Source organism: Gobio gobio, assembly GCF_949357685.1.
Source record: "Gobio gobio genome assembly, chromosome: 4".
NCBI classification, from domain to species: Eukaryota; Metazoa; Chordata; class Actinopteri; order Cypriniformes; family Gobionidae; genus Gobio; species Gobio gobio.
This window is the reverse complement of record NC_137100.1, coordinates 13,364,289-13,383,201: the sequence shown is the minus strand read 5'-3', so window position 1 is coordinate 13,383,201 and position 18,913 is coordinate 13,364,289. Positions and strand designations below refer to the sequence as shown.

Sequence of the window (18,913 nt, the reverse complement as noted above, 5' to 3'; positions counted from 1 at the left end):
CGAAATACATCTAAATAATAAACTAAATTAACCATTTAAACTAAATTACTGATCAAATTATTGATCTAAAGCCCACACTGTCACTGTATGATACTTGAAATTTTTCCAGAATGGCTATACAGCTGAATAAAATTATGCTGCATTATTTTCCTGTTTAACACTGTAAAGCTGCTTTGAAACAATCTACATTGTTAAAAGCGCTATATAAATAAAGTTGACTTGACTTGACTTGACTTTAAATACTAAGCAATAATAATAAACAACATTTACTTACTATAAGGTTAGAAACAGGATTCGTTTTATGGTTAATTAATTATGCATTATTTACTGTTACTACAGTTAGAACATGTAACAAGGACACAAAAATATCATTACATTAATCTTTTACGTAAATTTAGGGGGTGAAACTAAAAGTAAACTTATGGATGAATCCTGATTTTTGCATGGAAATGTTCACAAAGGTTTAATGCACACAAATAAATGTGTATGCACGGTTACATGGTTGTCAGTTTATCCATGATCAACAGACACTGCTTTCTTTTTCCTCCCAAATCATTTATAAAACGATGACTCAAACCCATCTGAGACACACCCTGTATATCCTCCTTGATGACTCAGCTAGATCCCTTACTAAAATAAACTGTCATCCTCAAATGAGATTTCCCTCTCTGATGGCCGCACAGCTGTGCGTCTCTGCGGCAGGAAGAGAGAGAGGGGGATTACAGGCCTGTGACAACATCCGGAGCTTGTGATGAGATGGGCCTCCCACATAATGGTATAACCAGGCTGCTAAAACGATATCAAGTCCAAAGCTCTGGGAATTAAAGAGTTAAACTTCCATGCCGCATGGCAACATGGGCTCTTATGTGCTTGATTCGATCACTTCAGTCGTGTCTAGTTAATCCCAAGAAAGATTATGAATGAATCATGACTTCCAGGTTTGAAACACAGATGTGTGAGGAGTTCAGAAAAGTATACAAAGAGCACATTTTCACTGCTATGTGATATTAAAAAAGAAATTATACATTCCCATGGATCTCTTTCCATCGAGTGTGAATATTCGCATTTTGTTTTTGTCCAATAAGCCATTTGTTTTATTGCTCACTTTTGGTTCATGTGTCTGGAACCAGTATTTGATATTGCTGTACGCTGAGTAAACGTAACATTTAATCTCCATGAGTGTAAACAGTGTGCAAAGAAGTGGTGATATGACAACCAACTGTTGTCAAAATGAGAATGTTTATAATATAATTGAGTCAAAAATGAAAAATGTGTCATAATGCGTGTCCGCAAATCTCATTTACACTTACACATTTCACATATTTCTGCAAGAGAATCGAAAGGTTTGTGGATCTGTTGTATGAATTTAAATTTTCAGTCTGTTCCTCACACAAAGCTATCGTATGAGAGTGGGCAAGTCATGTAGAGTATCTTTATAGTGTTCTTTTTGTCATTTTTATTAGGCTTGACAGCCTCAGTTCTCTTTCATTTTCAATGTATGGAAAAGCGGTGTAAACATTTAGCCGTTAGTCAGTCAGTCAAAATAAAACTGCACTGCAACTGCACCACACACATCATTTGAGAAAAGTGTCAATTATATAATGATGGTAAAATTTTACCTGAACTGAACTGAGTTTTCAAGACAAGGGTATTTGTTACAAATGTCATGTTTGGCCAAACTGACACAACTGGGTCGAGTTACATATGCATTTAAAACGCTAGAAATTTTTGTAAACATTTAACATGCAAATATTGAACGTTTCCAGTGTCTTTTTTTTCATTGTCAGTGAAGTGGAAAAAAACACAATGTCTACACACCTGTTTTTTTTAAAAGTTGAACTTGAGCGCCACGTTTTTTGAACGCTGTCATGCACAAGACGATTCAAAAGTCATAAGATGTGAGCGCAACTGTTAAACACATCCGTCTAGCACGTGTTTACATCGAAAACACTGGAAAAGTAGTGCAGTGGAATAGAATCTAAATATTGAGAAAATTGCCTTTAAAGTTGTCCAAATTAAGTCCTTAGCAATGCATATTACTAATTATAATTAATTTTGATATATTTACGGTAGGAAATTTACAAAATATCTTCATGGAACATGATCTTAACTTAATATCCTAGTGATTTTTGCCATAAAAGAAAAATCGATAATTTTGACCCATACAATGTATTGTTGGCAATTGCCACAAATATACCTGTGCGAGGGTGACCTCCAGGGTCACATTTGACAGTAGCATGAGTTAACATTTTGTAACTGTAATTAAATTAAATTTCAGTAACATCTGTAAAAACTGTAACAACCTCATTTTATACAGTAAAATTAAAATATTCTGACTGTTTGTGTTTACTTTACTCTTATTAAAATTGGCCATTGTATCATACATTTGTAGATCATGATAACCATGATAAAAGTAACTATATGGTTTCTGTGATATTTGTTATGAAAAACGATAGGCAAAAGACATTCTGTTAAAATACAAATGCATATCAAATACTATAACATGGCTCCAGACAAAAAAAGAATTAAGGAGCCATTGGCTCCAATAAGGGGGGAACCTTTTTTTTTTTTAAAGTGCCACAAAAAATAAATGTGTTTTAATTGTGTCATGTGTTGTCACATCTGCCCTCCTTTTACAGCATAAGCATTTTCATACATCTTGTGGATGTCCTGGGAACTAAGATTCACTTAAAGTAGGAACTGAATTGCTTTTTCAACTTGAGAACTACATACAGTCACAAAGAATCCTTCTTTACACAGAATCTAAACCATAATAATGTCAGCATCACTATAGTTTGGCCTCCTGTCATATGTCTTGCACACACACACACACACACATCTATTTTTCTTCATTAGCAATATCTGAGAGGTAAATTTGGTGAAAGGCCGCTCTTCACATGCAATTAAATGTGCGGTGTTGAATTTCAGTTTTAGCTCCTTCCATTCTTTCTCATGTCGACAACAGGTTAAGTAAAAATATAAGAATTATGTGATATAGTGCATATACAGTATTTAGCAAAATGCCCCTTTCTATAGTTATTTTTCTAGCTGACTAATGAGTTTATGAGCATTAAAGGGATAGTTCACCCAAAAATGAAAATTCTGTCATCATCTACTCACCCTCAAGTTGTTCCAAACCTGTATTAGTTTCTTTGTTCTGCTGAACACAAAAGAAGATATTTTGAAGAATGTTTGTAACCAAGCACAGAGAGCAACCATTGACTACCATAGTAGGGAAAAAAAATACTATGGTAGTCAATGGTTGCTCTATCTGCTTTGTTACAAACAGTCTTCAAAATATCTTCTTTTGTGTTCAGCAGAACAAAGAAACTAATACAGGTTTGGAACAACTTGAGGGTGAGTAAATTATGTTTCATTTTTGGGTGAACTATCCCTTTAAATGGCTTTTCTGAGGTAAATTTGATGTTACGTTATGTAAGTTCTTTAAGTTTTATACAAGGTCGTAATGCTGATTAAGCGATCTTGTCACATTAAAGAGTGCCAAAATTACATTTATTGCTTGTATTTCGTGATCAAATTGACAGAATTTGAAAGTTGCAATAATATTCCATTACTCCTTTTATAAATTGAATACATGTCTGCATTAATATAATACATTCTATATGAATAGCCCATCTTTCTGCCACAATACCAAAGTTACAGTACAATAAATCCATGGAAAAATGTTAAGTGATCCATGGATTGAAAAGCGTTCTAACTGGCACAATGTTTCTCCTGTTTTCCGTGACAGTTTTGTTGAGAAAGTCAGCGCTGTTTCCCCAAACTAGCTTAAATCACAAGACATTTGTGGTTAGAACTCTGTGCCAAACTTGAAAGCATTCCATTGGATCTCACAGCGCTGTTTAGTGGTCGTGTGATCGAGATCACTGGTCAGTGAGTAAACGCATTTGCTCTAAGCTCACGCTGCGCTGTCTTTCGGGCTGAGCTGATCAATGGTCGGTGTGGCGCAGCTCAAATTACTAGCGCCGTTTCGTTCAGCTTTTGGCTCATTTGTTATAGAATGTTTCATATGAGCGACAGAATAGCAGCGCTTACCAGTTTGGCAAATTGGTAGTGGCATCAGTGTGACCTCTAACAAAATTCAGTCGCACCGGCAGTAAAAAAGGTTGCAAAATGCGAGCAATCCGCAGTCTAGAGCCCTGAATATGCTTATTTGGTGCTCAAGAAACATTTCTTATTACTATCAATGTTAAAAACAGTTGCTGCTTAACGTTTTTCGTGGAAATTGTGATACATTTTCCAGGATTCTTTGATGAACAAAAACAGCATTTATTTTAATAATCTTACAGACCCCAAACTTTTGAGCGGCAGTCTACGTTGCAGAGAAGCCAATAATATGATGTTTAACGACAGTTTTAATTTTTAATGGGTGAACTACCCCGTCGATCCATGAACACATTACTCAGCGGTTGCCTAAAGTCAAAGTCAGTGTTAAGCCTTTAAACAAGGTGCTACTCCAGCATTTAAATGATGATTGAGGTCCCTGTGGTCCCTCTGATGTCACAGCTTGACATGTCCCTGGTGTAATTATCTTTATACAGACTGAGGCAGTCCAGCAGCACAAGTTGGGTCTGCATTCAATCTCTCCAACAATAAATCTACAGAAACGCAAGTTCACTGGTCTTTAGAGCAATGTGCACTATATCTGCACAATGTCCTAGCTGTCACAACCCAGATATACGCATTGCATTGTAAATAACCTGATTAACTTGGTCGGTTACTTTTACTTTTCAAACAAAATAACTTGAAAACACTTAAACATTTTGTTTTGCACCACAAAATATTCTTGGAATGAAGAAAACAAGAGAGAGAGACAGTTATGTATTATTTAGATGTTTTTCAAGAGGAAACAAACAGGCGGGTTCTTACCTGTGGGGTCAAACTCATGCGAGGGGGGGACTGACGCCTTGTCGCTTTTGGGCTTTTTGTCTGGGGGATGGTCCTTGCTGAGAATACTTCCTGTCCTGTGCACACACAAACGGAAAAAGGGTCAGCATCACCGCCACATAATGCTATTCTTATCCAGCAGCACACAAAAACTAGACAGGAAATTTGGATCCACTTACAAAAGGTCACACTCATGCCCCCTGTCCAAAAACAGGCCCAGAGAGAGCAGACAAAACATTTCTGATCAACACAATGCAAACTACTGTTCGCTGTGATTTCACCAACTACAAAGAGCCATCATGATGATGGGTCAGGATGGTTGCGTAGTCATCCATTAAGTGAATTCTGAGTTCAGCTTTAATTTGGCACTTTAAAGGGGATACATTTAAAGATGGCACTTCCCAGAGTGGGTTTGAGCGTGCTTACATCATATTGTGCTGGTGAATTGAGAAAATAAATGTAGTTTTTATTTTAAAAAAATTTGTCTCTATGAATGCAGTTATTTAGATGTTTTGTGACAAACAGCAAAACTCATTGTATTGCAGATAAGTCTACATCTTCCCACCATTCACAAAAACTTAAAGACACATTGTGATTTTCTGCCTCTTATTTTCGTGTTTGATCAGGGCTGGGGCTGAATTTTGCAGTAAGGTAGATCTCCGGGTTAAATGCGATGGAAGGCAAAATAAACTGTCTTTATTTATGCGTTCTCTCGCAAATATTTTGCGTTTCCCGAGAAACTTTGCATTCACTCGTAAAGAACTCCAAAGATTCTCCGGGGAACACAAACATTTTGCGATTGAATGCAAAGTTTTTCGTGAAGTGCAAAATATTTGCGCGAGAGCGCAATAAAGACATAATTTTTTCATCCATCGCATACTTTTTCCACCACAAAGTCCTTTGAGGGGCTCCATATTAATTCAAATGTTTGGGGTCAGTAAGATATGAAAACTTTTATTCAACAAGAACACATTAATCTAAAGTTTATAACGTTACAAAAGACTTCCATTTCAAATAAATGCTGCTCTTTTGAACATTCTATTCATCAAAGAATGCTGAAAAAAATATGTAATAATAGAAGTTATTTTAAATTGAATTTCACAATATTACTCTTTTACTGTATTTTTGAACAAATAAATGCAGCTTTGGTGAGTGTAAGAGACTTCTTTAAAAAAACATTTAAAAATCTTACCTAAATTCAGAAGGGGTAAAAATTTCCTAGATACGTTTTCCTTGAAATAAAAATTTGGTTGAAGATGATCGGGAGCCTGTTGCATAAACTATAGTGATTTCAAATTAAAATAAAGGATCCATAAAAAACCTTTATAATTCATAGAACTATTTTATTGCACAAAAGGTTATTTATAGTTGAAAAAGCTTCTCACATTATTCAAATGTTCTTTACATGAAGAAAAGAAAATGGTTGTTTTATGAACTGTTGACCGAAAGGTTCTTTGGGGAACCAAAAAAAAAAAAAAAAACCTCTTTTTTTCTTTCTTTTTTTAAGCATGCATGTTAAGACTGAAACATTTGATTACTAAATTTTAAGACTAGTCTAAGCAGTTTATGCAACCGGCCACAGATGATGATTTTGTGATTTTTCCTAGATGTTGATGAGTTTTGCAATTTTTTATTTTTTATTTAATGAGTGTACGCCTTAGATCCTGCTCACAAGCAAATAAGCAAACTAAAACTGAAAGAAAGGATATGATTTAATTTCAAAATGCATGTAAAGCCTGAGTGGTAACACTTTACAATAAGGTTTCATTAGTAAACTGCTTTAGTTAACATTAACTAAAACTGAACAATACTTCTACAGCATTTATTAAGTGTTCATTTCAACTTTTACTAATACACTATTAAAATCAAAAGTTGTATTTATTAAAGGAACATGCCACTTTTTTTGAAAATAGGCTCATTTTCCAAATCCCCTAGAGTTAAACAGTTGAGTTTTACTGTTTTCGAACAAGGAACTTTGCTGCCGTGGGAGCAGCAGGCGCAATAATATTAAGCAGCACCTGAAAATAGTCCCCAACTAGTCCCTGTGCAAGCAGGTTGTCACGTTGGTTATGTTGACGGAAGTTAGCCTATTTTCAGGCGCTGCGTAATATCATTGCGCCTGCTGCACCCACGGTACTAGGGCTGTCACTTTTTATTCGATATTCGAATATGCATTCGAACATGACGTGAAATATCCGTAATCGAACTATAAATAAACTATCCGGTTTTTAAAGTGCCATGCACAGTCCTGCACGGGTAAGGGTACCCGCGAATATTGCTGAAACGGGTGAAAAACATCCTAACTGTGTCGAAAAGGGGTGCGGGTCGGGTAAGGGAGTTTATTTGTGCCCGCGCAGCGCGCGCGCGCGCCCTCCCAGGAGAATCACAATTGCGTGCGCGCGATCTGCCTGCACTCGTCGAGATGGATCCTGAGGAGTTGAACAAAAGAAAGCCGCTAATGTGGAAGTTCATCGCTGAGGAAGCACGCAGATAACTGTGGTAACAAACCAAGCACACGCAGTTCTATCGAACAGTATTTTTGTTATGTTTCCTGAGTTTGGTCTCTTAATAACACTGTCTTAGTACATTAAGCCACGTTAAGCGTTTTCTTATAGCCTAATGGTTTTCTATGGGAGAAAAAACGCTTAACGTGTAATTAAACGCGTTGCGTTCATATTCTGGGCTCATCTGATTTTTTGTACATAGTATACGTTATTAGTATTATGTTTACTGAGTTTGGGCTCTTAATAACAGTTACATTAAGCCACGTTACGCATTTAGAATGTCCCGAACAAGCTTGTCCTTGTGTTAATGATCGTGTAATAACTTCTGTAGGCAGGCAATAAACATTTTTGTTAGTGTGTCCGTAATGTGATCATTTAAACTGATTTTATTGCGGGTGTTGTTTTGTTTTTGTCGAGGCGGGGGATGTAGATATTCAAATATATTAGAATACATTGCTTGATATTTGATATCCGTTCGAATTAGATTTTTCACAAAAATGACAGCCCTACACGGTACGGCAGCAAAGTTCCTTGATTATTATGCAGGAATGAGAGTATAGTTCCTAGCCATATCGGCCTAGAAAATTGCTACTTGTCATTTTCCGGCGGTCTTAGTTACACAATGTAACTACAGAAGAGTCAAGTTTTAAATAGGAAAAATACTTTGACATTATTGTAAAGTGTTACTGCCTGAGTTAATGCTGTGAATCTGAGTGTTTTATTTTGTGTCACTGTGTTCATATCAGTGGCAGCATCAGTGTTGTGTCTATCCTCAACCTGCCCATGTCACTGTCTGAGAAAACCGGCATTAGCTGTCTGTCTGGCTGCAGTGCTTCTCTCTGGGGCTATGAGGGCATTTCTCTAGGAAAGAGCAATATGAAGGAGGAACGGCACTCACCTGCTCGCTTTTTTGGGAAACCTGGAAGACAAACAATGTATTTTTAAAAAAAAAAGGCTAATAGAAGTTTAAAAGTTTCAATTTGTTCTTCAAAGTGGTACACTACCATTCCAAAGGTTGTGAGATTTATTTAATGTCAGTAAGATCGGTAAGACTTTTTAATGAATGAAAGGCATCCAAGGTTGCATTTATTTAATCAAAAATACAGTAAAAATTATTAAAGTTTAAAATAACTATTTGTATTTAATATATTTTAAAATGTCATTTATTGCTGTGATGCAAAGCTGCATCAGTATCATTTCTCCAGTCTTCAATGTCACATGATCCTTCATAAATCAATCTAATATGCTGAGCATATGACATGACAGTTGTGCTGATTAATATTCTTAATATATATTTTTTCAGGAATTTTTAGATGAATAGAAAGAACAGCCTTAATTTGAAATAGAAATCTTCTGTAAAAATGTAAATGTACAATATTTGTCACTTTTGATCAATTGAATGCATCCTTACCGAATACAAGATAAATCAAATCTTACTGACCCCAAACTTTTAAAATGTAGTGTACATGTGTGATATAGACATTAGCATTATTTTAGGATAGCATTAAACATAAAATTACCACCACCCAAATCTCTACAATATTCATACACACATTAATATAAAGGTTAGTTTTAAATAATTAATTAGAATTATATTATGCCTAGATGGCACATACCTCCAGCAGGTCATTTTTTTAATTCTACATAACCAATTACTATGTATTGATATTCTAGTGAGTTATAATAGCACAGATAAACAGAATAGTGGAATCTCTACTGGTTCTCAATACTGCCCTCAGCAATAACCATAATGACCGTTTCCAAACATATCCAAACAAGCCCACAGAGGCTTTTATTATTTTTCTGTCTTATTTTCTTGGAATCAATACATCGTTATTTTTGCAGTTCTGTTGGTGCAGAAAAGACACACTTCAATATTCATTTTCTCTCCTTTACATCATCGTTATGTTGTAACTGCCTATATATTGTGTTCACTGCTGATGGCGGTGCTGCATAATGAATTTGGGTCTGACTTTCCATCGCCCTAAACTTTCCCCTGCCCGGTGCGCAGCCCATAATCTGTTTGGTGTGTCTTGCCAATGGATTCATGTACTGTACAAGGATCAGATTCAGATGTAAGTATTCCCTTGTGACCCAACCTTGCCTCTGTCACACTTTAGTCTGCTATCAAAACACAAGAATAAAAGGTTCATCCTCTACATAATAAAGGATATAGATTGTAAATGCTAAATGGCTGCATCACGCTGGTCTTTAAATGACCAACTAGACGATTGGTGAGGTTGACTAGTTTAGGGTTTTTCAAACGTTATGGTACCAAGGACCCCCAATTATGACGTTTACCTTGTGGCTTTCATTATTGTTATTGCACTGAAGTAAAAGCAAATTATTAAAATTTGATTTATAACCAGTATTTAGAAAACAGAATGAAAGAGTAAAGGCCCGGTGTGGACGCTAATATAGTTATCTTTAAAGTTATCGGTGTGAACGAGCCTTAATAACATCATTTATGGTATGGTATCATAACATTAACTAACATGATATAGTGAGCGAAATTCGAATATTTTTTTCAGATAAAAAAAAAAAAAATAATGTTTTTTAAAAGCTCCAAGTTGGCTGTGCTTGTTTGCAAAGCTGCGCAAACTGACAAACTTATATAATAATAGTGGAATCTCAGCTGTAATAAAATTATTGTAACTGTAAAATAAAAATGTGAGTATTTAAGAAAATGTATTATTTTACAGTAAAACTATAAGTAATTTTTTCATCATGACGTTCATCATTTAAACTTTAAACTATCCAGCGAAAACAACCAATATACCCTCTGAAGCGCTGCTAGAGCCATACACATTCAAACAGATCATCACATCTTGCACTTTTTTTGAACGTCCCACCAAAAAAGCTGATTTAAGATGTAATTTCAAGATAAAAATGTGTTTGTTGTAAACTCTATCCCAGCCATTGACAGCATTTTTTTTATATGGTAGGGAATGCTATTAAGCATCTTCTGAAAGGGTACAGAATCTCTGGATCAAAACACAAGTGAAGAAGCAGAAACAACCAATAGTATATGTAAGCAAGTAAGCAAATGTATATGTAAAATAACACAATCATCAACAATAAATGGCATAAATTAAAACTGTCTAACGTTACCAAATGAAATGTCGAGCCAGGATGAGCTATAGGACTGTGAAGCTTTGGGGGTGTTGATGGACTCGATCTACTCCATCTGTGTTTTGATCATCGTTCTGAATCCAATCTGGAGGTAGTCTTTGATAAAAACGTGATTTTCTCAGCTTTTTGCAAAAAATTTTGCTTTTTTTATTAAACTTACCCACATTCAAGTGTTCTGTTCTTTCGTTTGATATATTGCATTTTCAGATATTATTATCTGGGCGGCATGAACATTTTGTGAAAATGATCAAAAATGCTGCCTGTGGCTGGGAACTTGTATAAAAAAACGGTGGAGAAGAAAAGAGTTAAATGCCTCCTAATGTATCCAAACCCTGAAATCACCTTAAATATAAAATCTCATTCATGAACGATTAATTAGTTGAGTTCAAAAGTGTGTAGCTTTGTACTTCCTCAATTCAAAAACAGCCTGAACATGTTAAGCTGGTGTGACCTGGTTTTTCCAGCAGGGATTTCTGCCCTTGACCACGGAGCGGAAAAGACATTGGTTGTGTACAGTAAGGCTTTCATCAAACGCAAGTTTTCATGTTTCCACCGGCATCAGATTGAGTCACATGTATTTTTGAATTTGTGCGTCATCCTTTAACATGGCCGACTACTGAGATAGATCGTAGAGATAAACTCTGCAGCCGAACACGCAAGAGCCGCCATATCTCATCAGCGAGCAGACCACTCTTTGGGAAGGAGCCCCTTTACAGAAATAGCTCAGACATCTTGTCCTCCCTCCCTCCCTCCCTCCCTCCCTCTCAGCTCCTTCCGCGGGTGTTTTTTGTTTTTGCTGCTGTTCCTTCCCCTCCACAATGGAGCTCCGCACGGGAACAATAGCCTTCACGTCAGAGCCGGCCCACTACACAGCAGCCCTGTGGGCCTGATTCCCGGAAACAGAAAGGGCTTCTGGCAGGGTCCCCTGTTTCCTGAATGTGTGAATGAGGGAGGGGGGGGGAAGGGGGCGTTTGGGGTGGCTAAGAATGAAGGCAGGGGGCAGGACTGGGCCAAAATAAAAATTCTCAGGGCTTTGCTCCCTCACGCTTCCTACTTCTCTCTCTTTTCCAAGGCGCCGCGCTCTCTTTCTCTGGAAAAATGTCTTTAAGCTTTTAGTGGCCAAAAAACAAAATTGCAGCTTAAACATTCTCAAGCGCTTCCGATCCAGGCCACAACAATCAAAGTTAAGCTGAGAACATAATTTTTTTTCTTAATGCTGAGTGAAATTGACAAAATTATGGATTCGACAGAAAAGAGTTTGAAAATAGGATTCATTCTGGCCTTTGTTTTTGAAAAAAAGAAGGAAATCTGTAATTATCTTGCGGAAAAAGGAAAAGCTTCATAATCTAGTTCACAAGAGATTAGAGAGAGGAAAAGAGAGAATTAATGCCATGGTACTTTTTCTTACCGAGATGTGGGGTTACACATTTAACCCGGAGATCTTTTTCTTATCCTAATCAAACCCTAATTTTGTTAACCTGTTTCACTGTTCCATTAAAAAAGAACAGATCTGAAAAAAGTGAAAAAAAATTGTTTGGCCATTGCTGGTTCTGAACCTAAACAGTTAATAAAAAATGGTTCACTTGGTAATCTCTTTCCATACATTTTTACTTACACTCCAGCAAAAAAGTCTACCGACAACTTTGACCATATGAGACCATATGACAAAATACTATTAAAAATTCTATTTGTTGGTATCAACAAACAAGAGACTCAAGAGTCCAGTGAAGAGACTTCTAAGCCATGAATATCACACATCTGTGCACAGTCTGTTTGCAGAAGCTGACATCACAGAAAAAAAAAAAGTCAAAATGGATATCAAAAGGTTGGTGTCAATGACAATTATCAGTGAATAACAACTTAAATTTTGGTCTTTTCCTCAAACAAAAGTCGCAATATAACTGAAGTAGCGACAAATTATTTATTTTGTATGTTGAAGTACAATTCACCAGTTGTTGAGTGGATGGAGGCAGATCTGAATGAGAGTTTGAAGACCATTGTAAAAGAGGGTGGGAGTGGGGGTTAATAATAGGGATGTGTGCAATGACAAATTTCATAACCGTTTAAAGGGAAATTTTGCAAGCGACTAGTCAACTAGTCTAACCCTGCCCCCCAGAGAGTCTTTATATGTGATCCATTTGAAAGAACACTTCATCTACGAACAGTCAAATCCCATACTGAATGCTTCTAAAATACACTATATTGCCAAAAGTATTGGGACACACCTCCAAATCATTGAATTCAGGTGTTCCAATCAATTCCATGGCCAAAAATATATAAAATCAAGCACTTAGGCATGCAGACGCTTCTACAAACATTTGTGAAAGAATGGGTCGCTCTCAGGAGCTCAGTGAATTCAAGCATGGTACCGTGAAAGGTTGCCATCTGTGCACTCATGAAGTCCATTCATGAAATTTCCTCACTACTAAATATTTCACGGTCAACTGTTAGTTGTATTATAACAAAGCAATTGGGAAAAACAGCAACTCAGTCACAAAGTGGTAGGCCATGTAAAATCACAGAGCAGGGTTAGCGCATGCTGAGGTGCACAGTGCGCAGAAGTCGCCAACTTTCTGCAGAGTCAATAGCTACAGACCTCCAAACTTTGTGTGGCCTTCAGATTAGCTCAAGAACAGTGCGTAGAGAGCTTCATGGAATGGGTTTTCCATGGCCGAGCAGCTCATCCAAGCCTTACATCACCATGTGCAATGCAAAGCGTCGGGCGCAGTGGTGTAAAGCACGCCGCCACTGGACTCTAGAACAGTGGAGACGTGTTCTCTGGAGTGACGAATCACGCTTCTCTGTCTGGCAATTAGATGGACGAGTCTGGGTTTGGTGGTTGCCATAACGGTACTTGCCTGACTGCATTGGGCCAAGTGTAAAGTTTGGTGGAGGGGGGGATTATGGTGTGGGGGTTGTTTTTCAAGGTTTGGGCTTGGCCCCTTTAGTTCCAGTGAAAGGAACACAGAAGACATTTTGGACAATTTCATGCTCCCAACTTTGTGGCAACAGTTTGGGGATGGCCCCTTCCTGTTCCAACATGACTACGCACCAGTGCACAGAGCAAGGTCCATAAAGACACGGATGAGCGAGTATGGTGTGGAGGAACTTGACTGACCTGCACCTCCTGACCTCAACCCGATAGAGCACCTTTGGAATGAATTAGAGCGGAGACTGCAAGCCAGACCTTCTCGTCCAACATCAGTGCCTGACCTCACAAATGTGCTTCTAGAAGAATGGTCAACAATTCCCATGAACAGTAAATACTAGGGATGGACCGAATATTCGGCCACCGAAAATTTTCGGCCGAAAATGTCCCAAAAGTGCATTTTCGGTTTTCGGCCGAAATACTTTTATCACCGAAACAACACGGCCGAAATGTTGTGATGACGCAAACAGAAACCGCGACCTGCACGTGCTTGTCTGAAGCAGTATATTTGAGAAACACCCACTTCAGCTCCATGTACAAGCACAGACAGCCAGAGCTCATGTTCTCGATGAGAAGAGGAACAGACTTCACTGTGAGTTCCCACACAAACATCGATCAACATGTATAACGAAATTCAAACGATAAATGCCGTTTTGACGCTCTTTAATGTGGCATCACTGATCACATCACAGTTCAAGCCGCAGCGCGCGCGCGCGTGTGAACGCGATCATCTGTGAGCGCGATCGATCATCTCTTCCTTAAGAATAAACATGAATGAACATCTAAGGTGTGTTGAGGATACATTAACACTTACTGTCACGTATCATATGTGGTGTAATCGCTCAATCAGTGTTTCAACAGCGAAAAGACGTCAATATAACTGCTTGTAAACTAGCCTAAACAATGTCATGCAACTTTAGCATCACATTTACCTCAGGCAGTCATTCAGTGTCCACAGAATTTTATTCACTAGATAAATCAACTCTTTCACTAAATATATGACCTATATTAGCCGTTATATTCATTATATTCTACTTAACCTGTTAATGATATCTTGATTATTTCCTGTATGTTTAAATAAACCTGTCATGAAAATGACAGACACTGTGTATAAATGATTATATTTCAACAACGAATTGGAGAAAAAACAATTTTATTATTAGATTATTAGTTATTGCAAAAACTGCCTTATGTGAAGTTTGCATGTTTGCGTACTATGTTATTTGAGTGTTGATTATTAGACCTAAAAATAAATAGCAACTGAATTTAGGCTAATAGTTTGGGCTCTGTTGTTAACCTTTAATATTAATGTGCAAGTAAGGGCTCCCTATATAGTTTACAGCAATATCTTCAATACACTTTTAGTTATAATTTAATTCATTTAAGAACAGATACTTTTTTTTTCCAGTAAACCAATAAAAATAAATAAAAAGTCATTTTGTAAAACTGCTGTACCGAACCATCAGTTTTGTGTACCGCTACACCCCTATTCTACAGTTAACATATGGGCTATGGCAGTCTTTGCTTTGATACACTATTATGTTGAAGGCCTACAGAGAAAATAGTTTTATCTTTAAGCAGTTGCACTTGTTCTGAATGCACTTTCTTGTAGTAGTCCTACAGAGAAAAATTTAAAATGCACTAGACCTAAATGTACTTTGTTTTTATGAGAGAACATTTAATTTTAAAACCTTGCTGTAGGCCTGTACATTATTATTTAATGCACAAATGAGTGGGGTCAAGTTAAACATTTTAGTTTGAATTTTATTTTATACTGTGCATTGTTGCAATGTGCTAAATAAATATTGGCATAATTTGTAATTGATTTATTCTTTGAAACTTTAATATTAATTTATGCAATTACAATGCCTTGATTTTAGTAAAGTTAGTAAACAGTCATAACCATAAATGCAATGGTACTAATAATTGGCATAATTTATTTCGGTGTTTCGGTTTTCGGCCTTGGTTTCCTCTTTTTCGGTTTTCGGTTTCGGCCAAGAATTTTCATTTCGGTGCATCCCTAGTAAATACACTCCTAAACCTTGTGGAAAGCCTTCCCAGAAGAGTTGAAGCTGTTATAGCTGCAAAGGGTGGGCCAACTCCATATTAAACCCTACGGATTGAAAATGGGGTGTAATTAAAGTTTATGTGCATGTAAAGGCAGGCGTCCCAAAACGTTTGGCAATATAGTGTCGGTCAGATACATGCAATGTACTTGCTTTGCATTACGATCATTATATATTAAACTCGAGCGTTCAATTAAGCAATGTTAGCCATTATAGACATATTTATTCAAATCAACTGAATCAGTAGGCAGCGCAGGACCAATAAATTCAAACCTATATTGTCCCTCATAACCAGTAGCAACAAGCCTAAAAGCAAGCTTATTTGTTATAGGCTAATTTGACACAACATCAAAGAAAACTGAAACGTTTTGTGTAGGCTTTCAAAATACTTCATCTTCCGAGTGGACATTTCTCTGAACGTGCCACAGAGAAAACCAACGCATGTAAAATTCTGAGGTAAAATTAAATGATTTTGTTTTCGGCTGCAGATACACTTTTCAAAAAAAAAATTTAATTTCAAGATGTAACATTAACATGACAGTAATTTAAACGTAGCCTTTGTAAAAAATTTAAAGCAAAACATTAAATGTGCAAAAAGTCTAGCAAGTCTCGCAGATCCCTAGTTAATAACTGGATTCATTGATTGAAGAAGTCCGGCATACGTTACCAGGGAGAAGTCTGACATTTCAACAGAAAAACTAAATATGAAACACATTATTATCAGTTAATGCATTCAAACCCATGAACTTGGTGTGGCTAGTGCCATTGTTTGAGCAACTGGAATGCTGAACACATGAATGGATGAATTGTTCAGAACAAGATCATTAATATGCATTTAGGAAATAGGGTCAGTTTAAGTTCTGGAATATACAGCAAGGTTATCTGTTTTTGGAAGGCAGTCCACTTCCACCACTCAGCAGCTTGGACATTCCGGAAAGTTTCTCCTTTTATGATCCACAGAGAAAACAAAGTCATATGGGTTTGAAACAACACAAGTGTAAATAAATGATGACTAAATGTTCATTTGTGTGTGAACTACCAGTAACAACACTGTGCAGTGCAAGTTACTCCTTTAATAAAACCATTTCAGATCGACTAAAACTGTGGCACTATATCAAACCATCAATCAATTAAACTATTACTGATCCCAAATCAGTCAAACAAGAGATGGTTCCCAGGCCACATCGCTCAAAGACACCATTAGCACGCTGATTTAGCAGCAGTGTTAATGACTCTACTATAGTGGTAGATCTGTAATATGATGCCATTGGAACAGAGGGAATAATGATTATGCTAAGCTGCTCAGAGAACATTTAGCACCTCAGTTTTCCTGCATTTGATGGCCAACAGCAGCCTGGATTAAAGAGCCATTTGTGGGTTTTTGAAATGATTTGTGCGTCTTTGCCTCACTGAGCTCTTAAGCTTGTTAGTGTGAAACTAGACTTTAACAAAACACAATTTATACATTTGTCCATTTCTTTATTGTCCTCATTGTTTCCATCCATTTTGTGTGTAACACATATCTTGAATCCTATTGGCTGGCGAGTCTTAAAATATGTATGATCACAGCAGAACATGCCTCAAGCCTGATAGTAACAACGGCCACACCTTCTGTCCTATTGCCCCCTTTCACTCTCTCAAAGTGCTTGAAGGATGGGGTCTCATCTCCAGAGCAATCTCTCATTCTGCCCCAATAAACCCGATGAGAGCGACAGGACGAGTGTGCTCGGGGACGCACATTTCTTCACGCTAGACTGTCTCTTCACGTTTTATTATGATTAGGATGGGCTGGTGGGGGCAGGAGAGAGGGCGAGAGGAACCTACACTCATTGAAACTTGAGGGAATCCTGTTCTCTCAATTCCCCAGAAGATCCGAACACAACAGTACAGTACAAACGTGAGCCTACATTACACACATTACACACACAGGGGGGAAACAATCCCAGCAACACAAACAAACAGGGCGGCTATGATCAGGAAATTTGGTGGAGTATAATTTAATCGATCATCATTTTGATGAACAGTTATCAATTCATCAATTGTATTCAGTTGATGAGTGAACAAAACTAAACATTAGTTGTAGCACGCCTCCCATCCAATAATCGCAATAAACTTTATGCTTTGTTAATTTTGATATGGAAAAAAGTATATTTCAAATTCTGTCAATTTTATCACAAAATTCAGTTGATGAGTGAAAAAAACTAAGCATTAGTTGTAGCATGTATGTATATGTATATGTATATGTATATGTATATGTATATGTATATGTATATGTATATGTATATGTATATATATATATATATATATATGTGTATGTGTGTATGTGTGTATGTATGTATGTATATATATATATATATACATACATATACATACATATACATATATATATATATATATGTATATGTATATGTATATGTATATGTATATGTATATGTATATATATATGTATATATATATATATATATATATATATGTATATATATATATATATATATATATATATATATATATATATATATATATATACATATATATATACATATACATATACATATACATATACATATATATATACATATACATATACATATACATATACATATATACATATATACATATATACATATATACATATATATATATATATATATATATATATATATATATATATATATATATATATATATATATATATATATATATATATATATATATATATATATATATATATATATACACACACACACAATATATGTGTGTGTGCAGTTAATAATTATGTAAACACAAACATTTATTTTGGATGCGATTAATCGCGATTAATCGTTTGACAGCACTAGTTATATCATTAACAATGTATAGTGAAACTTCATTGTGTGCAATTGAAATGTTTGTATAGTCGATTGTCGATATTGTTTGAGGGTTGATTATTATATCTAAAAATAAATTGAAATTGATTTTCAGCTGTTAAGTTTAACCTTTATTATTTTTACCGCCTTTAAATATACATACAATATACACATACTGGAAACCAAAATGAAAGGTATGATTTCCTTTAAGGCAAACAAATATTGCACAGGGGTAGAATGGATATGCCATAGTTTGAAATCAAGGGTTTAAAGTTTGTTGATCGTGCGTCTCCAGTGAAGCTGAACTAATTCACACAGACAAACCGTCACGCACAGAGTAACGTTTGTGCTGTCTACAAATGTGCACTTCAGAATATCTGACAGCTAAGTCTGCAAGGTTTGTGAAATTAAATGTTTATTAGATATTCAAAGATTTGTTTAAATTATGTAAATGCGTATTTGCTGAATGCTGAAGATAAATGAGAAAGTATAATAGTGTTTGCCTTTCTGTTACTAATAATATAAAAT

The 18,913-nt window shown here is 36.2% G+C and overlaps 1 protein-coding gene across 7 annotated transcripts in view; it reads right to left on the bottom strand.

Annotated features, from left to right (window-relative positions):
- The window catches only part of arhgef12b (Rho guanine nucleotide exchange factor (GEF) 12b), a 111,009-nt gene that overhangs the window by 51,262 nt on the left and 40,834 nt on the right, over window positions 1-18,913 (bottom strand). For 6 of the 7 annotated variants that reach the window (XM_079816001.1, XM_079816002.1, XM_079815998.1 and 3 more), the window contains exons 2-3: window positions 8,311-8,331; window positions 4,891-4,985 (exon numbers count right to left, since the gene is read on the bottom strand). In XM_079816001.1, coding sequence (XP_079672127.1) covers window positions 4,891-4,985; window positions 8,311-8,331 — 116 coding nt within the window. The remainder of the gene's footprint in view (window positions 1-4,890; window positions 4,986-8,310; window positions 8,332-18,913) is intronic. The other variant, XM_079816000.1, reaches the window with a different exon arrangement.